The sequence below is a fragment of the Manis pentadactyla genome, chromosome 12 (genome assembly GCF_030020395.1).
Source record: "Manis pentadactyla isolate mManPen7 chromosome 12, mManPen7.hap1, whole genome shotgun sequence".
NCBI lineage: Eukaryota > Metazoa > Chordata > Mammalia > Pholidota > Manidae > Manis > Manis pentadactyla.
In genome coordinates, this window is record NC_080030.1 from 60581092 (window position 1) to 60604005 (window position 22914).

Here is a 22914-nt window from a genome sequence, read left to right on the forward strand (position 1 = left end):
ACTACTAAATGTTCCATGAATTTGAATCAGTTTTCTTATAGTGTACCCTTGCATTGCCAGGTGAATGTGCTCAGAAATATTTATAACGTCACATTTTCATTATTCTCCAAAGAATATATTGTTTATATTTCTAAGAAGAGTAGAATTTCCTTTTTCACTTTTACTTTACTTATGAAGAGTTATATTCCTAGCAGATTGAACAGGGAAAATGAAAAGCTAGCCACTGGGTTATGAGACTAGAAAAATGTGTTCCTTCTTGCTTTCACCATTTCTGTCTCTACTATATTACTTTTTCTTGAAAATTATCACCCCTCTAGGTTTCCATGAATTTAGACTTTCAAGATGGTGTATCTAAACTTGCAAGTCAGCCCATTCAGGCCCTTAGCCAGTTGCTAGGCAACCCAGCACATTTTTTTAAGGTAACCCACCATACACCATTTCAAATGCCACTGTTCAAAGATCAACTTTCTAGGGTGCTTAAGCAGGATAGGCACAGGGCTGGCTTCAGATGAATGTTACCTGTGCTGTCACCATGTTTAATGTTCTGCTATCATCATCCTGAAATTCTTAATAATTTTTAAAGAAGGGGCCCTGCATTTTCGTTTGGTCTGGGCCCTGCAAATTATACAGCCAGTCCTGGCTGGATGCACCACGTTTGGCTACTGTAACCTTCAGCTCAATAGGTAATCAAGTCTCTTCAAATTACCAAAGCCACCATTCCTATCCCAGTTCTCTATTTTCACAAAATAGCTCAGTGTTCAGGCTGCTTGGGGAGTCTTTTAGAACATACTGTACATGAGAAAATAACCTGCACGCTCTCAACAACACATCTGTTTTTAAGATCTGCATTTAATAGCTCTGGATGGGCCGCTGCCCTATTGCTCGCTGACTCAGCAGAGGTTCTCAAACACCCAAGGCAGGCTTTTGATGCAGAATGTTCTTCCCACATAGTGTATGTAGGCGATGACTCATCTGTGCACAGGAAATTTTTACTCGATGAGGAAAATCCTTGCTCTCTTTTCTCTTGAGCTTAGTCAAACGGAGCACTCTGCCACAGCAGGTAAAAGGCTTCAAGTGCTTTGAAATGCTCTAAAATTGGTCTTTATGGAAGTATTTCCCTTCTGGCTTCCCAGGAGATGGTCAGTTACAAAGAAAAGACTGTGGCTGAAATTCACACAGATAGGTAAAACCCAGTGGGTAGAACAGGAAAATGCTATTCATTCACACAGCTGAGTGACCTCGCTTGGGAGCAACATGTGGCACCTTCCTTACTCCACTGCCTGCAAAAAAAGGCCCAAATGGGAAAGGCTTGGTAGCTTAACAACTCAGCTTTCAATCATGCTATTAATAGAATTGCAATCATTTATCAACGTCTCGTGATTTTTCCTATACTGAGGACCATCGCAACAAACAAAAGTAGCCTGTAGTCCTTCTTAGAAATCTTTAAGAGCATCCTACCTGCTGTGAGTCCATCAGGGGCAGAATTTGGCTAAAACATCTCTAAACCCTCAACTCTGAAAACTGAGGGATTGGAAAGGTTAATGGATGCTGAGAAATTAGAGAGAAATAATGTGTAGCTGAAAAGAAAGCCACCCGCAGAGTATTTCCATGTTATTGTTACCATAATGGTCACTTGTCTAGTTACTACATATACATGTCAACATAAAATAACTTCTAATATAATCTTTTAAATAAAGTGACAGTTGTAAAGATTAGGTATTTTATTGCTAGTAGTAGTTTGTCCTGGAAAGCTATTGCCTTGATGTATGCTGGGCCTCATGGCCTGAGCACTATGTAACCCTGCACGCTGGCAGACTAGACAGGTATTTCCAACTCTGTTCCTGAGCAGAGCAGCCGCTCCTGTCACATACTATCAGATTTTCTACATAAAAAAGGCTCTGCTTATGTTATTTTAGGAAAACCTTAAACCAGAAAAAGACAGGGACTTTGTAAGGGTCCTTTAAGAAGGACTCTTAACAAGACGCACCCACTTGAAATTTAGGCAAAAGAGTGCGTCCTGGAAGGCTTCCTGCTTCATTTTTGCAACTGGCAGATCTGAAGAAGCCGGTGGAAACGCTGGCTAATGCAACGCTGTTCTCAGATTGGCCAATGTTACGGAAGAGAGTGATAACAATCACTCTACTAGGTAACCTCAAAGTATAAAACCCTATGCTAAATTCACTGTTTGTTAAAATTAAAATGGATGTTTACTATAATCAATTTGCAAAGGGAAGGGTATTATGTATATTACTTTAATAGAACTTTTATCATCTTCCTTTACAAAACTGGCAGTTTAGAAGAGGAATGAGAAGTGCAGGAGGGTTTTATACGTATCTAGTTTCAGATGTAAATGGAAAAACAGTTCTCCAACCTCTACTCCGGTAATGTTTTTGGTGCACATCTAGAGCTCTCCTCTCACTGGGTGAAAGGAAGACGGACTGATGTGTGTTTGGCCTCCCTTGTCCCGGGGCCAGTCTGAAACCAGGCCTGCTGTCAGGACGTACGCAGGATTCCTGGTTTGCCGGTGTCAACCGCTCTCCACCTCCTCCTTCCTGCCCCTCAGCCTGTGTCACTCTGCAGCTCACGTGTCTTTCTTCCTTCTAACAGTTTAAAGGGAACATCAGAGATGGAACAGAAAATAGCCCCATGGTTTGCACAAGAATAAAATAATCTTTTCATTAAGGATATTTTCAAACCTGCTTCCCACAGAAATCTAAGCTAAGCGGGGTAGGAGAAAGGATCCTCTAAGGAGATAATTTTAAGGAACCTTTCAAGAATGATGGTTGCAAGATGAATCTTCCTCCTGCAAGTTAATATGAGCTTGAGGGAAAACATCATCTTGTGGACATGATACTTCACCTGGGTTATTTTGGAAACCCTGGTGTCTGAAATGTGGTAAGACAACATAACATTAGTTTTAATAGAGGCTCATCAGTCTCAACATGTTACAGTCCTGCCACCTTGTGGGGACTCTAAAGTACTGCAAATACGGGGATAATTATGAAAGGACTTGATAGGCTTGCTTGGTATTTGTCTCTAACTTGGCAGATGACAAGTTGTGGGCATACAGGACTTGGGTGAGGAGTTTCACAGTGGTGGTGCATCTGGTGATTAGAGCAGTGGTGTGGCTAGAGAGGGTTATGAAAGAAGCCATGCCTCCCAAAGCCGTGTGTAGGTGAGTGCACAGTGCAGCCCGTTAGTAAGGAAGGGAACTTGGTCACCTCATGCTGACATTCACTTAATTTTGGGGCAGAATAAAGCAGTGGTCATTTCCAACTGCTATTTGTTGGCCGACATCTGGAGATGAGTTACTGGATTCAGGATAGCCTATGATTAGTGGATGAACATCCCTTGAATTAAATGCAGAGAATTAAACTGCATTTATTAAAACTGGCATCTTTGCTCCTGAAAGCACCAGAAGATGAATGATCATTAAAATTACATCATTTTCTTCTTTCATGAGCCAGTACTCTCTAACAAATGTGGACTCAAGTCACATCTGAGAAGTTGGATGTATCTTTGTGGTGCTCCTCTTTATAGATGAATACTAAGTGGACGATACTTTCTATGGCACTGCCTTTAACATTCTGAAATATAAAATCACTTCTCAAGCTTGAGCTGAAACACTGAGTCACGTTAGCTCCCTGCACAGGAGCTCCTTTGGTAAGTATTGGGCATTTGCAATAATAGTTACATACTAATGTATGAGTAGAAATTTCTAGTCTTATAGAAAATGTGTGTTTTCCCTTTAAAAACATGGCAGTATCTAATCAATTTCTCCTTTGGCTTTTAAAGTCATAGCATTAAAACTGTCAGAGAGACAGCTTTTTTTGCTCTATTATTTCCTTCTCTGCTGACTTCTTTCCTCCAACTCCCCTGGTGCCCATAAGAGCACAGAGACTCTTCATGGCTATTTACATTGCTCTTCTTTAGTATGCCCATTTCATACTCTGAGGTTCAAAGTTCAACTTTCAATAAATTTCAAGTAAAAAAAAAAGCAGTTAACTCTCTGTATACAAATCTACATAGGCCATGCTGGTTATAAAGACTTGGTATAAACCCCTTATATACTTGCAGAAAAATTGTCATATTTTGACAAATTTCTGTAATATTAGAAGTCCACCCTCTTATCTACCCCCCTAAATCCTCCATGAGAAATATCCACAAGTATTTAGAAATGTTTCATCCATCTCTAAATGAGCTAAATAATAAGAGACAAGTATAAAGAGAAGATAGGCTACCACACTATCAAGTGAGTTAATATGCATAAAATGCTCTCTAATCTAGGATGTTCTGGCATGTTTTAATAAAAGATTGACAAAATCCATTTCATAGGGCTGGGCTTTCTCAAGATATTCTCAAGTTGCCCTGGAATATAGTGACTGTCACATCCTCATGCTGTGAGTTGCTGGCCAGGAGGGGTGTGACGGTGTAAGGAAGAAGAGGTTAGCTGAGATGAGCTGATGGTTCCTGTTGGGTCTGCCAGAACAAATACTGGGCTCATAGATAGGCAATTCCCACTTCAGGAATCAATTATAAGTCTTAATTCTTTAATAAATTCTTACAATCTAAATTCTGATTAAAAGAAGGAAGGAAAATGGTGGAGATTGACATTGACGGGAGACTTGGGAGATGATACCTGTATCATGCTGGAGTTCAAAACTGTTTAAACATGGAATGCTCTCCTCCCCAGCTGCCTTCTCTTAGCACTTGCTATCGCCCTAAAAGTGTGAAAGGTTGAACTGACTTGTTCCCATAGAAGAATGATGGAGGGTTACTATGATCCAGGCATTGTGCTGGGTGCTGTGCATGCAATGTGTAATTTATGCCCTCATTATAGTCCTTGGGGGTAGGTGTTATGCTCATTGTTCTGTGCAGTATCTTACATTTAGAGAGAACAAGTAACTTCCCAGGGTTCACTGAGTAAGGTAGGTGGGCTATGGCAGGAAAGGCAGGCAGGGCCTGATCTTAGATTGCTTGGTGTAAAGGTCCAGTTTGCGTCCTCGGTGTCTCTCAAGATGGAGGGGCTGAGAGAGGCTCACTGCCTGCGTCTTTCCCAGCAGAGAAATCAGCTATAGAGCCAGATTTCCTCTGGTGGCAGAGCAATGCAGGTTGAAAACTACTGGTTATGACTTATCTTTTTAAATAAAGATATGAAAACAAAACATTTTGAAGAATACTTTTTAAAATGATGGAAATCATCACTAGTTCATAATATATCTGCTGTTAGCATCTGTTGTTGCAAAGTTTTTCTTGTGTGTTTCTCTATCTATTGATATAGATGTGATTATGCAGTATGCATAGTTTTTATATTCTGTTGTCCCCACTTAACATGATGTAAGTAAGCCATCATCATTTTATATTGTTTCAACTGAAAGACCTTAAGTGTAAGAGTGTGGTGATGTATTATAATTTGCATTTTATGAACCTGTTTTTACACTTTTCAGAACCACTAACCATTTTGTTTGGATAGAGTTTAAGGGTGTCCCCTGCCATGCCTACCATTCTTGATCTTGAAGCGAGCGGGCTGGGTTTGCAGCCCACACTCAGCACTTATCCTGACTGACTGACTGACTGACCTCTGTACAAATCTGCTTAACCGTGTTACTAATGTTAATGTCTGATTTCTCAAATCAGTCTCTCTCTCCCTCTCTGTGGCTAGCAATGCTGATCTTATTCATGTTTTCATTTAGTAGGCTCTTAAATATTTGTATAAGATAAATTGTCAAACCTTTAACTTTTAGTAGCCTTTAAAATGCAGACATTTCTCTGCAGACACACACAAAATGGAAATACAGAAATCAGATTGTAAGAGAATATATGTATGGTTCCATGATCTGAAACTCAAAAAGTACAACTCAATAGAGATGGAAAATTCTAAAAAAAAAACCCAATTCCAACCACATAGCATGATTATAACGTGCAAGAGGAGAGAGAGCAGCTGGAATTCAGATATTTATGTTTTGGTGCCAACTATTTATAACATGTGTTACCTGAAGCCACGCTATAAGTTCTAGGGCTTTCTTTCCTCATGAAGAAATTAAGAGTCAAAATCATTAAGATCCTCTTAGCTTTAATGTTGTCAGTCTTTTGTATACCAACCTATACGACTGCTACTCACTTCTCTCCTTTGTTTTTTTTCTGTCTACTAGGTGGAAGGCTCTATTTTAGAAAAGCTAAAACATACACTGCTGAGAGAAAATGGAAACTGGAATTAGAACAGAAGGTTATAAGGAAACCTAAATGAGTTAAAATCTCCAGTCCCAGATGGGAAAGTGTATTTGTTTTGAGAAAAAGGAGGAAAATGTGATCTCTAGAAACTACCGAGGGATATGCTGGAGACTCCCTAGCAAACAAAGCTGAGGCGGAGCCTTAGGAAGGGAAGATGACCAGCAGGTTCCCCGCCAGGAAAGCACGGAACTTCACCCAGGCTGGCCGAGAGACCCGACTCAGGAGAGGTTTGAGGGATACAAAGGCCCTCAAGGTTTTGGTGGACTAAATATGGTACCTGATGATGAATTAATAGCGTGAGCCACTGTTTAAAACATGAAAACCTTCTCAGGTGAACTAACAGAGTATGATTTCAGACCAGTGGGAGGAGGTGACCAGCTGTCCCCCAAATGGGGGATTCCAGCTTGAGTGTATGGTCTGTTCTCGGCACCTATTTTGAAAGGGATATTTGAAACTTGAGAATATTGATCAGCAGTGATACAGAAATTAGAAATTAGGATATATGAGGAATGCTTGAGATAATGGAATATTTAGCCTGGGGAAGAAGACTCAGCTGCTTTCAAATCCTTGAAGGGATTGTAAACAGAGAAGGTAGAAACTTAAAATGTTTGTAGTGACAAGGAGCACCTGCTCTCACCAGTTGCATCATGGAAACTAAGGAAAAGAATGAAATTTTCAAGGGATTTTAAAACCTGCTCTCAAGGCAACATGCTCCACCACTCCTTGGCAAGGATTATAAAGAGGATGCATGTGTTGTCAAGAATGTAGATGAGATCTACCCTGTTGGATACATTGGTGCTGAGAACATAAATTGGTGTAGCCTTTGGAAAAAGCAGTTCAGAGATATGTGTTGAGAACCATAGGTATAGTCTTCATTTGGCCTCAGAATTATCCATCTAAGAATCTATTCTAAGAAAATAAACAAAATTGGGTGCACAGCAATGCTTATCAGAATATAGTTTCTAATAGTAAAAAAACTGGAAACCACTCTAAATAGCTCAACAATGAAGAAGAAACAGAATAAATTGTAAAGACAGTATGTTGTAGTGACTGTACAGTTAGACCCACTGGATTAACAGTCCTATTCTGCCTTTTACTGGCTGTGTCAGTGGGTGGGTGATAATTCTTATCAAATCAACTAAATATGGGATGAAGATAGACATTTAACAGAGTCATTATGAAAATTACACATACAATGAAACTTGTTTAGGAAGTGGCTGGCACGTAGTAAGCACTTAAAAGCAGTCATTATGATCATTAGTATATCATAATTATGCCACTTGTTGAATGCTTAATATATATTAGGCATTTAATAAACATAATTTTAAAAAATCTTCACATTATCTCTTTGACATATGAGTTAATATACTCATTGTCCATATGAGGAAAAAGGAATGGATTGGCTATGGAGCTTCCTCAAATTCCTACAGATGGTAGCTCAGAGTGCTGGGATTTAACTGGGGTAGTCTGACTCGGGAACCCAAGCTCTAGCCAAGGATCTACCACCTCCTGTGCTATGAAATATTGTGGGTGCTTCTTTGTGTGTCACACACACACACACACATAGAGAATCATATTAGAGATACACATTTGCAAGGTATTTAGGAACAGTTTTAATTATGTATTACCAATTTTTAAAAACAGAATACCAACTTGTATATATGATATCTACTATGTAAAATACAAATAAAGGGGATTGAAAATTGATATGGTTGCCTCTGTGTGTTGTTATTATAGGTGGATTTTATTGATTCTGTTGACATTTCTGTGCTAACTTTTCAGATGAAAACACTTGCTGCTGTATAAACAGGAAAATTAAAGAACAGATACATAAATAAAGGTAATGCAAGGAAGATGTAAGACTAGGTTTTCATAAGTTATCCTTCGTCTAATTATAGCAGTCAGGTATACTAGACACCCTGTCCTTCTGAAAATGACTAAAAATGAGGGGTTACGTTAGAAACCAATGGGAGGTAACCACTTACATGTACCAGGACTGGGATGGATATAGGAAAACCTGGGGTGGGAACTGGCTCTGGCTGGATGATTTCTGCTCCTTCTTCATCTTCACGGGGTTTCAGATGGGCACAGTGACCGATGTCTGCATTTTTGAAGGACACAGGCTGTGCAAAGTCCATAGGGCTAATGGAATATAATGAAAATTAAATACTTTTCTTATTTTTCTTCCTTTTCATTGTCTTGCTTCAGTACAATTAATTCTAGTCCCCTCTCCCTCTTTTAAAGGCCATCTGTACAAGTTTTAAAATCTAACTTGAAGATCTTCATTGTTTCCTTCCCTCCCCCCCACCCCACATGGTTTTGGGTAGTGTAGATGCAACAGTGATTCTCATACCAAAAAAAAAAAAAAAACTTGTAGCAAGGAGATTACTTACACAGAATTTATAACAAGGTTCCATATACAGCCTTCAAAAGGGGGAATATTTCTGAGTGGGGAAGGTTGAAATTCAGGAGGAGCACCCCCAACAAAAAGCTTTTTAACTTCAATCGCCTGTTCTACTGTCAGGTTTTGCATATGCCTTCTGTGTTCATCAACTTGAACAGTAAAGATGCTGATAAAAGATTTAAAATAAACAAGAATAAAACACATAACACCCAGTACAACTGGAAATCAAACTCTTGCCACCCCTCATCCCTCCTTCCCGTAGTTTTAAAGTGAGCAAAATTTGATGGTCATTAATTCTCTACTAAGCAAACGATATGTTTCTGAGGATCCTGTCCCTCTGCCTCCCTTGTTACCGCTCCCTGAGAGGTCACTGAGACATGGCAATGGTGCAGCTGCAACACTAGTCTCTGGTGGTGCTGACAACAGTGGCTCAGTGCAGAAGCCCAAAGAGCCAAGGCTTTGTACAGTGTAGTGACGTCTAATCGTGCAAGGCTCAGTGGGTTTCACACAGTGTGGGGTCACGTTTTGTTTGGCTCTTCATTTCTTGGTTTATTATCTTCTTGCTAGGGGACAAACGGTACTCCTGAGAGCTGAGATTGCAGGAATCAGCAGCAAACACTTACAGGGCATTTTATAAATAATGTAGCTGCTGGCTTTTGAATAGACAAGGCAGGTAAGAGCATCATGCTTATTGTTCCTTGCAATGATTTCCTTAGTGGCTGTTTCATTAATTTCCCTGATTTGCTTATGAGAGATAACTCACACACTACTGATTGGGAACCTTATGCCTCTTATTCACAGTGATTCTTGGATCCTGGGGCAAATAATCAGAAGGAGACAAAGAGTTCTGATGATGAACATGCCTTTGGTCATTTTTTTTTAGTTCTAGAAGCAGGTTTTGAATTTCAATCCAAACAGTCAGTAGGGGCTATTACTCATAACTGTTAGTCACTAGCCTGAAGATTATGAATGGATTACTGAAAATTTACTTCATATCTTGGAAGAAAACTAAAGTACTTAGGTGGAAAACTCAATCCTAAAATGGCATCTCACTTGATTTTATAAAGAACAAAACCACATGTAGAACTAGACACGATAAACCAGGGCAAAGATGCTCTGAAATGACACTGAGCAACTGGTCCACTTGGGGACAATGCAAATGTAAGAGAAAGGAACAAAAAAGATGGATTTCATTGTTGCTTAAAATGTCATTGTTTAGGGGATGTTGAGGGGGCAGGTTGGGTTTATTTTCAAAGGGAATCCAGGGGAAAATGACATACTGTTTTTTTTTTTTAACCGGACTCTGGAAAAATGTCTTGGCAAAAATCAGAAGGTTCCAGTTTATTGCTAAGAATGTTGGTGTTTTTAGGAGATTTAGAAAACCACTCACTTCCAGGTATGTGAGGCTCCCTGAGAAGATACTCTCCACACACACCTTGTTTTTCTTTTGCTCAGTGCAACGTCTTACTAACATGATACGGCAGTGTTCCTAAGAGTTTTAATGGGGGGTTTAAGTCACTATTAAATATTGTCCGAGGAGAGCAAATCTCTGCTCTGGATTTGAATTTCTGAAGAACCAGAGGCCCTCCTCTTTCTAACAGAGACTCTCTAATCTGATTTTGCCCCAAGGACCGTAAGAGTGGTTCTTTCTTACTAGATTGCAGGGTAGAGATACAGCGTGAACGTCAGATTTTAGAAGGAGCACACTGGAATTCAGTATTAGTGGAGAAGCTTACTAACTGTGTGACTTTGGACCAGTTATTTAAGCTTGCTCAGTCTCATTCATTTACAAAATGAGGGTAAAAATACCAACTTCAAAACTTGGAAAACAGTAATTAAGGAACTGCACTTAGGCTGTATTACTTAATAAGGGCATTGCTAGAAAACTAGCTAAATCCTGCTTATATTTTTCATTCTAGGAGCATCAAACCTAGATAATTTATTTAGTTCTTTTGTAAAGAGGGACATTAACAACACGTCCATTACAATTCTGATGTATTTCCTGTTTTTTTTAAGCATTTATTCAACAACTCTTTACTAAAGACCTACTTTATACAAAAAAACACTCTAACAAACATTATGTTACTATTAATATTATGATAGGTCGGATATATTTCTTACAGTTGTAATGCTTGATTCTTGCAGTTACATAATTAAATATTCTATCATTTACATTCTGTTTCTTGTTTGCAGGATTCTCAGATTTTTTTCTAATCACCACCAAATGGATTGCATATGTGGAAGAAGATGTTAAGAGAAATACCCTGACATTATAATTTACAAAAACCAAAATCTGAAATTTTTTGGATTGAACATATTATGGATGGTAAGAAAGAAATATTGGGTTGCAGTATCCAAATCAGGATCTCATTCTGGAAACACCAAATCGCTTCTGAAATATCTTACCCATCTTTGTGGTCTTTAACCTAATTCTGTATCTGTGTGAAGAACGCTCTCACAGAGAAGGAAACCTACTTGCTTAAGCATCTACTCCAGGCTTGTAGGTTTAATGTTTCTGATAGTTAGAACTACTGGCTACCTAGTTGGATCCCAGCATAAGGATCAGAGAGCAAAGCAGTTACAGAAGGCAGGTGTCACTGGAGTACTACAGAATTAGACACCAAAGCGGTAGAAGTGGGATTTCTGGAGAGGAAGGGGTAGAAAATGAGAGAGAACGAGGAAGGAGGGGAAAAGAGAGACCGAGGAGAGAACAGAGCAAGAGCAGTCTTGAAAAGTTTGCATTTCACTTTGATGAAAAATCCAGTGATTTTGTGAGATTGTATCAAAACTAACTACCATCTTACCCAGGGTTTTAGGAAAACAAATGATAATTGACATTTATGGTCTGAATAGTGTTGGGGAAAAGCAATTAATTCCAAATTAGTAAGAGTTTCATAATCTACATGAGGTAATACAAATCTCGGAGGTCATAAAAAAGGGTAAGAATAAATAGTTGAAATAGTTATAAGAATAAATAGGTATCAAAGTCATATGTATATATGGGTTTAAATCCTGGCTTTGTTATTTACTAGCTATATGATTGTGGGCAAATTAATTAGTTACTACTTCCTCATCTGTAATGAAAAGATATTAATACAGATCTCACATACATTTAGAATGATTAAAGGAAATAACCTGTGTCTAGTATTTGACACAGAGCCTGCCACAGAATAGGTATGAAGCATTAAAAAATGTTTCCGGGTAAAGTTCTTAGGGTCCTTAGTGATCTCTGGTTAATCAGTTAATTGAAACACTTGCTTAAAGGCTAGGTAGGTGATGATTGGTTTTTGACCTTCAGAATGCTGAATGAAACATTACGGTAGCAAATGTGTTCTTGCTTTGCTAGAGTTCAGTGACTGTGCACTAATATGTCCAATACATTATCCTTTAATTAACAGCGAATGGCAAACTGTTTGTTTATATGAACAATTAGTCGAATGACCGGTTTTCAGTGCTGTACTGTACACTGAACTTAATCAAATAAAGGTTGGATTAATGGCCAACAGCTGTGAAGTTGGCATAATAAAATACCCTCCTTAAAAAAACACCTGTTAAAAGGACACCTTACCACAACGTCACAGTTGTGCACTTGGGAATGTCAATTCTTCCTCCACAAAACAACATATTTTGGAAGATTTTTGATCAACTATATTACTCAAATCTATTTGTTTATTGAAATTCATTAAAGTTCAAAGACTGTGAAAAATCCTTCCCACAATGAGAAGGACTAAGTTTGGCCAAGGACTGGAAATCTAGTCTAGAAGACATGCAAAATCAGCATTTTAGAGCAGTCCCTAAGATTCAATGAGAACATTCAGTCTGCATTACTCTTCTGAGACTATGACTACAATATCTGGCTATTAGATTAGTGTAAGTTCTTAGTTTGTCCAAATATTGATCTCTCATTTGTCTTAATCATGGTTTTATACATCTCAGTTAGTAGATGACTCTGCAAGAATGCTTAGTATCAATTCAGCCCAACACCTAATGCTCCATATACTAACAAAAAGAGCCCAAGGAAAGTGTTATCATTTACTTAGAAGATAAGAAATTCTTATTACTTATCATTGAATCTGTTACCCAAACAAGAAGATAACTAGAAAATCTATGTCTTTAACTACAGAATGGCATCTGCTTACTTGAACTATTGCTACATGTTCCCATCACTGTTGTATCTAAAAGTATTCTCTGTGTTTTGAAGTTTCATAAAATTTGACTTACGGTTCCTTTCTGTCTTTAATAAATGGATTGCTGGTCTGCAGGACTGAAGTCTCTGGACTTCTGTTTTCTTGTTCCCTAATTGTCGTTCTAAACTAATTATCTGACATGTTACACAACATTTTGATGCAAATGAAGATGACTTTCCCAATAAAGTAAGTATAAAGTACTGCAGCATTCCGAAGAAATGGGAAGTCAGTTTATAACAGTACTACAGCCAGTTCTGTGACTCAGGGCTGGGAGGCGAGCCCTCTCCAGGATCTACAGAGAGGCGGCCTCCATGCACTGAAGGCATGGCAGCAGGCTTATCCCTTTTCTCTCTTAAATTGGCTCCCTGATGAAGCCACTTCCAAGTGCTTACCTTGGAAGGGGTCGGGGAGGAGGTAGGCACGTAACAGTGCTCAGTCAGCCCCGCAGCTGCCGTCACTCTCCGAATCTGTGACCGTTTTCTAAGCAGCTGCTGTAAATGCTTGGAACCTGAGTGAAGCAGCAGCTGCCAAAGGCTGCAGGCTCCAGCTGAGCTATTCTGTGTGTTCAGTATGCGCATACCTTGCTTGAGAAGGGAGCATTTGATAGGTGTGGAGGGAGGGATTTTTCTTATCTACAGCTTCAGAGCATGCGTTTGGTATCTCCAAAGGTGGTGAAGAGAATTGCCCAGAATAAAAATGTTAGGAATAGAGCTCCTATGGGCCAAGGTAAATGAGGTTCCCCAAGTATAATATACACAGAAGATGAAATTAGCTATCCGATAGTTTTGTAACGCACTGTATGCCCATACACAACAAAGGTCCAGTCAGAGACTCAGGCGAGCAAAGGGGTGCATGTTAGTTATGATAGTAAGTTCTCTAGGGCTACCGTTACCCTTTAGTTCTCTCTACATGAACAGAATGTTCCCTCCCGTCGTGAAACAGACTCGGCTCTGGTTTGACAACAATTTTCCTCATTGTTCGTGTCCCTGTGGAGAGGTGCACTTCCAGACGGCCCTTGTTCAGGAATATCGCATAATAGGCCTGCAACAGCAAACGGTTATTGAAGATTAAAGAGAAGTCTTATCTATGACTTAATGTTGGAGGTTCCCTGTCAGATCTGCAAATTTACCTGCTCTGAGATCTTACCTGAGAAGTTAAGACTCAATATTTTTTAAAGCAGTATTTAAAGAGGCTGGAAATAACCATTTAATCATGCACATTTTTGCTTGTTAGATAATGTTTAAAGTGGATGCAGCGATATAGCTGTCTTTGCAAAGCAGATTTGTGACACTGACAGTAGCAGCTGCGCTTTCATTGGGCGTCTAATTCACAAAGCCCACCAGGAAACAAAGGGTGTCAATAAAAGCCCTCTCCTCATATTGATAAGTGGACAGCTAGCTTTCTGGAAACCAGGTCTGACTCCCAACCTCATGGCATTTCAAGTGTTTAGACTTCAAATTGTTCTCTGAGCTGGTGAAATAGATTGCTATCACCAACATGTAACTTGTCTCCCACATTTAGGAAGAAAGAAGACAATTTTTCATCCACAAACATGACTGCCTTCTTCTTGCTGCTGTTACTATAGCAACCAGTATGGTTTTGAGATCAGATTATGAACCCAAGGGAGACTGAATGCGGTCCTCACCCCCAGAGCTGATGCTATGCGTGTCCCCTTTCATGTGGAGTATAGGGGCGTGGGCTGTCCAGTGACCACTCGGTCCCATGAGGCACTGGCGGTGGAGGTGATGTTCAAGCACACATCACAGTATCTCCACTGACTTACTAAATCGCCAATGCACCTGTGTGTCCCATAAAAATGTCCAAAGGATCTGGATTAATGCTCAGCACCCACGAAAGGGGAACTGCAAACTACTCATGCAATGAAAAATGTTTTAGCTGATTATTTGATGTCTCAAACTCCTTTCACAGACCAGAATCACAAACAACCCAATGGGTGTCAGAACTGTGAGCCTTGAAAGATAAAATACAGTATGTCCATTTAACCAGCATTGATTCTGCAACAGACATAACTATTAAAATTATTTTCTCTTTCAGATAGCATTTACTGTAAGATTTTTAAAACCAAATATGATCATTAAAATGGTGAAACGTTAACATGTTATTTCTAATCTACTTTGCCCTCTAGTACTTCATATTTTCTCATGTTGATTGTTTTAATGGAAACATGTTCTATTAAGAACTACTTCAAAAGCTGGTGATTCAAGTCCATTTATTTATTTCTGATGAAATATTTGGAGCCAATAGGGGGTGCTTAATTATGTGACAATGACTTTGGAAACAAATATCCTTTAGTGGAAATCTACTTCATAAAATTTGTTCTGGTTCTCTTATTATAATGAGCTTATTATTTGTAATAGTGAGAAAATAATTTTATTTTTCAAGATTAAAAGATAAAGGATTTAGAAGAACACATACTTTATATTTATTCAGTGCTTATTATATACAGTAAGAAAGATAAAATATGACTTTTTCTCCCTCTACTCTTCAAAAAATATTTTTATTTTCACTATTTGATACATTCCTCACAATATAAAGAACATACATGTAAATGATGAACCAATATTCACAACTGTACAATTAACTGAGTACCTGTAAATCTACCATCCAATTTAAGAAAAAAACATTACCACTGCATATCCTATGAGCTGCTTTCCAATCCATCTCCCAGCTTCTCCATCTCAGAGGTTACCACTAACTTGGATTTTATATTTGTAATTCTTGTTTTTTTAAAAATTGTTTTTGAGAATTTTTATATATATCTGTAAACAGCATGTTGTTTAGTGTTACTTATACTAGAAATTTATAAAGATGGTATTGTACAGTACGTGGGACTTTTTCATTTCTATTCAGTTTCTAATATTCATCCTTGTTGCTATTTTTTCAATACAGATAACGAGTTGCCCTGGAATGGTTCGTCAAAAGGTCCACTTTTTTCCTAATAATGTACAATGCCACCTACTGCCAAATGTTTCTTCCTTCAATCCTTGGGTATATTCAGGGCTCTCTATTCTGTTCCACTGGCACAGTTATACATGAATTAACACCATACTACCACAATTCAAAACTCTGTCTCATCATGTGCCGATCTCTGGTTGGGCAGCCCACCACCTTACTCTTCTGTTTAGGAGTTTCTTGGGCTTCTGATCTTTGATATAAATTTTAGATTAAGGCTGTCATGATTTACAAAAACATAAGGTGATCGTTTCATTGAAATTCAATCTACATATCATTTTGGGGAAAGTTGACATTTTTAACATTGAGTCTTTCCATTAACATGTTGACTATGCTCATTTATTGAGGATAACTTCAGTATTCTGGCCTGATTTTTCAATAAAGTTTTATAATTTCTCCACATAGGTCTTATGTTTGTTCTATTATATTTATTCTTCAATTATATACTTGTTCTTGTACTGTGTTTACTTGTTCTTATTGCACCTGCTAAGATTGAAACAGTGATAAATTCATCCGCTCTTGGTTTTATAGGAAATTTATAATGCTTTCCAATCAAGAATATCTGTTACAGTCTTTTTATAGATGGCTAAGGAAGCTCCTTCCTCTTCTTAGTTTACTAATTTTTTAGAAAATCAGAAATGGCTGTTCAGTTTTACCAAATGTTTTCTCTACATCTATTGAAATGATTATATGATTTTTAGGCTTTCTAATATTAACCCCCCCTACATTTCTGAGATAACCCAAGTTATTGATGGTCCTACATCTTTAGATTCTATTTGCTAATGTTTTGTTTAGTTTTTATTTTGGTGGGGGAGAATAAGATTTATTACATAATATTACTGAGTACTAAATTTTAAATGGTACAAGTAATTAAAAGATACATATAATCACAAACAAAGCAACCTGATTTACAAGATGCATGAATAGTTAAGGTAAAACATTCCATTCTTGACCATGATAAACTAGCTAATTCCTATGAACACTTTTACTGAGAAAAATACAAAAAATGCAAGAAAATATATAATTTAAAAAATATAATTGAAAGTACTGGAGGAAGATCAAGGTAGTAGACAGTTATGGTACCTAGATCTGGGAAGCTAAGGGATAGCTTTTAACAGAGTCAAATGACGAGGGTGTGTGTGTGAAAGTTCACAACCTTACAAAGTTCTGTTTTCATGCCATGAGTACAGCTGAGCACGGTCTTATCTCCAGGCCTGTGTTAGCTGTGCTCTTTTTGTCTTCTTGTATCCCTGCTCTGTTCTCTGCCTTCTGTGTCCTGAAAGGGTGGAACGGGTCAGACTTCAGCAAACTGCATCATGTTAGCTAGTGAAACCGGGAAATTAATGCTAGAAGGAATTTAAATTTACATTTAAGGGACCCTAGCTGGATAGCTACAGATCTGGTAAGGAGTTGGACTTAGAGACAAGAGAAGATTAATATAATGTGAATTTATTTTACACTTTCTTTATTTATGCAAATGTAAATCTATATGAGATGCAGGTCCATATTACAAGTGTGACTGTCCCTGGAATTGACCAATAGGAAAATCCTAGTGGAGATCACTGTCCTAAGAAGATGGTAGTGGAGATAAACGATGCAAATCTAAAAATAGAAAAGCACTTTGTAAACCCTAAATGCCCCATCAGTCTCTACAAAATAATTGTTTTATATAAGCATTAGGAAGATGTATTCTTAAGTAGGTGTGAGGGTACCTGTCCAGTCTGCCTTCGTTTTCTCCGAGGCGGTGTTGGCATTCCTCCACTTCCCAAGAGGATGATCCCAGACTCATTCTTAGTGCTGAAAGACAGGTTAATTTCTGTTCCTACATCAATTGGCACAGGGGACAGCTCCACAAAACCAGCCTTGGGAAAGCTAACTGTGTAAACATTCTGTGGGTCAAAGGGGGAAAAAAAAAGAAGAAAGCCTTAGAAATGAAAATTTAAATTAATTTCTCCATCTAACTCACCTTCCTCACTATATGCCATATAATAATGAAATACACTGTCATTTTGGAAGGCATGAAAACCGCATTACATGGAGAGATTAGGAGCAATTGAAGAAATACTATTTCTAGTTGTAACTTGAAATTTTCTGAGTGATTTGGATTAAAATAACTTTGTTCTCTGCTTTTATTCTAGAACTTTTGATTTAAAATATAGATTATCACTAATAGATAATGTTTTCTTTTGGTTTATATGTTGCTTAATCACCCTTAAAAACCCTCTAATTAGTTCCTTGAATATCCTCCATCAAACTAATTTTTTATATTTTACAAACGAATATGACCTTGGCCTATATCTGCATTTTTACTCAGTGATGAAAGATGTTCACTGAAACACCTTATTCATTGAAAGAAAGATGTTCATTGCTATCAAACTTACAAATACACACTATAAGATTAAAAAAAAATAAGATAAAGCCTAAATCTTAAAAATAAACAAGCTGAGCATTTCATAGTCCAGTTTTCTTTTCACAGTGAAAGTAGTACCATTGTCCTTAATGATAATAAATAAAACAGAAACATTTAGACAGTAATGAAGTACAAAAGGAAGAAAGCAAAAATCAGCCCCCCACACTCAGAGCTGTATAGAAGCATATAGCTTTTTATAATCCATGCATGCATTCAATAATTTATCTTTCACTTCCTCTCTCCTCCTCTCTATATTTAAACTAAATCATGACAGGCACACTCATTAGTAACTTTTTTTTTCCACTACATAAGTGGGGGCTCTCTTTCAGTAAACATAGACCTTATCATCACTTTTAATGGTGGGGGGCATCCCACTGGATGAGTGTGATTTATTTAAGCAAGCCCATGTAGCTGGGCATTTAGAGTGCTTAAAACAATCATTTTTAAAGTCCTGGATTTTGCTGTAATAAAGGCAAGGAATCTTTTAATGTAGGATATTTTTCCCCACAGTGTTTCATAGTGTTTCAGTCCAGTTAAGTAGCACAAGTATTATAAAATGTATAATCCATTTTCTATTGCAACTTTCAAATCATGTCATTTTGGACAGTTCAGATAAAACACTATGCAGACTTTTCAATATTTAACCACATCAAATTTCTGCCTCATATTTTAGTTGCAAAATATTTCTTGGTTACTGAAAAGTGCCTTTAGAATTATCATTTCCACACATACAACCTATTCATTTTCTGGACAGTTTTCCATCCTCATGTATATGTCTTTCACATGTGGATAAGCGTTAGGCTTTGGAAGATTAAAACTCTCAGTAAAATTTTCTTTAATAAGAAAATATGGATCCTTAGAGCTTCAGTTTGGTGTGTATTTCCTTTTTCCTCATTCCCTAGCTTCTCAGGGCGGATGCCTATGGCCAGTTCCCAACTGGAGCCTATAACTAGGCACAATGAAGACCCTGAAAGTTCTGTTTCAGACTTTAAACCTCATGGCTCAGTGGTGGATTCGCTTTTCTTTCTCCTCATTCTCCCTTCATTCTCATGAATTCTATAGTAATGCTTTAAAATAACGTTAGTTGCAGGAAGCCAGTAAAGGTATAGTTGTGTCACATCAGGGCAATTAAAAATTTTAAGTATGATATATTTAACATTTTCCTTCTAAAACAAAGTTGTCACTTTAGAATCCCCATTAAATTCTTACTAATATTTGCTGATGACTATTGGCTCTTGCTTATAGACATTTTAAGAGAGCAGGCTGTGACCTGTTTCTCTCTGCCCTAGGGGTCAGCCCCTATTGAAGAGCATGGAGAGCAGAGTCAAGTGGAATCAGAGGGCTGCTGGGCTGCTTTGGCAACAAAAAGATACTGAAGACATGTGATAACAAAGGACTTTGCAATCATGTCAAGGATAAATCTTTGTGGAAGGTCCCCAGTCTGTGTAATTTTCAAAGAAAAGGAGGTTTGCCTTCCCTGCTGTAGACAAGCTATGCACTAATGATGCTGGTGTAAACTCTTACTTACTCTTCATGTAAACTCCTATCATATTCCAGAAAAAAAATTTAAGGCACTTGATAAAACTATATACAATACAAAGAGATAAAATGAATCTAAAATAGATGACAAAAATTGAAGAAAAGGGAAAAGCAGTGTTGGAAAGGGAGAGAGAACCAGAAAAGAGACTAATATTGAACATATACGCTAATAAGTGCTATATACATGGAAAACATTTTGGGTCTTCATAATACCATTTCCAAAGTTCAGTTGATCACAGGAATTTATAAAAGTCCTTCAATTGTGCTTTATCATCACATAACTAAGACTAGGGTTAGGAGGAATTTAAAATATGTTAATAAGGGATTGGTCCCTATAAGACACCCAAATTAGGGAAATGAAATCTGAGATGAATGAATTTAGGAAGCCATTAAAAAAGAAACCAACCTCCAGTGAACATCCTTTGGTAACACCAACATAATCAGGGCTGCTGAGTATATTATATGGAGTTCTTGAAATTTCAATATCTCTGAGGCAGCCAGAATATTTCCTCAAGTTCACTTCTGGCCTGTTAAAGTTACATGGAAAACAAAAGCAACATCATTAGGGCAATGGCACATTGTGTCTGTGACTAGTGGACGCAAGCCATGTGGAGCAAACTGACACACAGGCAGGCACACGTCTCTCCAGCTGTGTGCACATGCACGCATGTACGCAGTGAACTATGTGTCCATTGATTAAGTAGATGTTAACACCATCCTGCAGAAGGCATCTTTACATGGTTCTTCTCCTTTTAAAAAATGATCTCACTCTCAGCATTTAGACACAAGGTACAGGAATTAACTGACTGTTTATTAAGTGCCTCATATGTAGAATGAAGCATGTTTCTTCCACCAAAGAGCAGGCACTTGTATAGGTAGCAAAATCAAATCACATGTCAAAAAGTTTAAATAAGCTCTTCCTCAAGATCCAGGGGCAAAAAATCTGGAAACACATATTTTGAAAAAAAAAATGTCTGTCATCGAGATTTTTTCTGGGGGGTGGTGGGTATAGCTGGGGAATAAGATGCTATTATATTCCTCTTTAAAGCTTTTAGCTAAAATAAAACCAAAGGACTATTCTTTTGGAATATGTAGTCTAAAAAAAAAGATACTTTAAAACTGGATTTATGGATTGACACTGATGTCTTTATTCTTTATTGAAGCAATAACAAAATCAAGAAACCAAAGGCACAAAGCATACATTGAATTTTTCCAAGGAGGTTGAAAATGGCTTCTATACTCACATGATGCATAAATGCTTACTTTTTGTTCACTACTTCTTAGGAAGGGATAAGCATGCTAGCACACAGTAAGTGCTCAATAAACATAAACTAGCAGGATGCCAATGATGACAATACCTCTTTATTCAGTGTCTAGCAGAGCTGTCCGACAGAACTCTCTGTGATGATGGAAATACTCTTTTCTGTCCAAATCAGTAGTTAACTAGCTGTATGTAGCTATTGGCACTTGAAATGTAGCTTATGTCAATGAGAAACAATATTGCTATTTAGTTTTACTCAATTTTAAGTTAAACAGGCACTGTGACTAGTGGCAACCATACAGAACAGTGTAGCTCTATAGGGTAAGAAAAAATACTACTTTTGGGGGGTGTTAATAAGCATCTGTTAAAACTGTCCAATCAACATCAAAATATTATACTTATTAGGATAATGTTTAAGTCTCTCCTCATTGTCCCACAATGCCAGGATTCACTTTTATTTTTTTTGTCATAATAAAAAGCACATGGCATGTGGAAAAACAGGTGGGAAATCAAATAAGACCCTAGCAGTGTGGATCAGGTGATTTATGTCACACTAGGTATTTTTCTCTCTCTCTTCCTCTGTAACTGCTTTATTTTCTTTGATCATTTCCCCTTGTTGCCAAGGTCTGCTGCTCAGTCAACTGGCTATTATGAAAAACATACCCAGCTGGACAGTGAGGATCTTCTTATATTCTTATTTTTAAAGTGAAGGAAATGGGTGAATTTCATTTGCAGTGTTCATTTGCTCCATATTTTAAAGGAAGCTGATTTATCACAATTTTTTCAGAGGCCTTATCAATCAAGTAAATCACCTACAAGTTACATAGTTCATCGTTTCATGGAATACAAAGGACCATTTCAAAATACAACAATTTAGCAAGCTCAGTATTATGAAAGTCACAGGGGATGAGCAATCACATATGGTGATCGGACTCCTAATGGTAACCTAAAGGCCTCTGTTTCTTCTGTTTGCCTCAAAGGCAAAATTACAAAGCCACACAGTGTCATTCAGAGTTTTATATATTTCCATTGAAAGCCAGCCTTTGCCTTCTAGCCATCTCAGTAAACAACACGACTGGTCTCAACTGTATCACAAAAAAGCAACTCGGGTTATTTTTTTTTTTATACTTTCATTTCTATGTATTCTAGTTTCTGGCATTAAAAGTCTATCCTTTGCTTTAAAAATTTCTTACATCAGTTCGGCTTCATTATCTCTGTTCCAGAAATTTGGCGCAGTTAGGATCTGAAATACCCAAACACTAGGCTTAGCTCTCACCAGTGTATGCCAGTCCTGCACATCTCTGGGGTTAGATCAGCCACTAAGAGAAGCCTGCTACTCACAGCTTTCACACTAATGCCTGTCTGCAAATAGTGATTAAAATGTTCCTGAGAAGCTACAGCCACCATCCACAAATTTCTTCACCATTAATGCAAACACCTATTTTAAATATAGTATGTCCAGAGCTTCTTTTTTATCTGGCTTCATAGGTAATTCTAAACAGACAGGGCAATAAACAAACAGCCTTGCCAAGAGGTGCAAAGGACATGTAAACCTTCGTATATCTGCAGGCTTGCAAAAAGCAACAAGGCAGAGGTAAGCATTTGGGAGCACAGGTTGACTGCTCAGCGGACAGCGTGGTACTAGAGTGATCAGAGTCCGGGGCTCCACACCAGAGGCTGCTTTGCTCTGTTCCCCAAACTTGATCTGACCAGCTGCCCTTCGCGCGTGTACTACTGCATGTGTGTGCCAAGAGGCACCATGAGCAGGCGGTTGAGCAAATAGGCAGAGCCAATCTGTCATTTTGGCTGGTGAAAGAAGTCAAGTTGCAGTTCATTTGATGGTGGTTAAGCAGCAGCATCTTTGTAAGCAAAGGGCAGCGTAAGAACTACCTGAGTGCATTGCTTGCTT

General features: G+C 38.0%; 1 protein-coding gene across 3 annotated transcripts in view; it reads right to left on the minus strand.

Annotated features, from left to right (window-relative positions):
- The window catches only part of LAMA2 (laminin subunit alpha 2), a 631935-nt gene that overhangs the window by 15269 nt on the left and 593752 nt on the right, over positions 1-22914 (minus strand). For all 3 annotated transcript variants that reach the window (XM_057489270.1, XM_057489268.1, XM_057489269.1), the window contains 5 exons: positions 20151-20271; positions 17508-17684; positions 13715-13863; positions 8625-8801; positions 8217-8373 (listed from right to left, as the gene is read on the minus strand). In XM_057489270.1, the coding sequence (XP_057345253.1) occupies positions 8217-8373; positions 8625-8801; positions 13715-13863; positions 17508-17684; positions 20151-20271 (781 nt within the window). The remainder of the gene's footprint in view (positions 1-8216; positions 8374-8624; positions 8802-13714; positions 13864-17507; positions 17685-20150; positions 20272-22914) is intronic.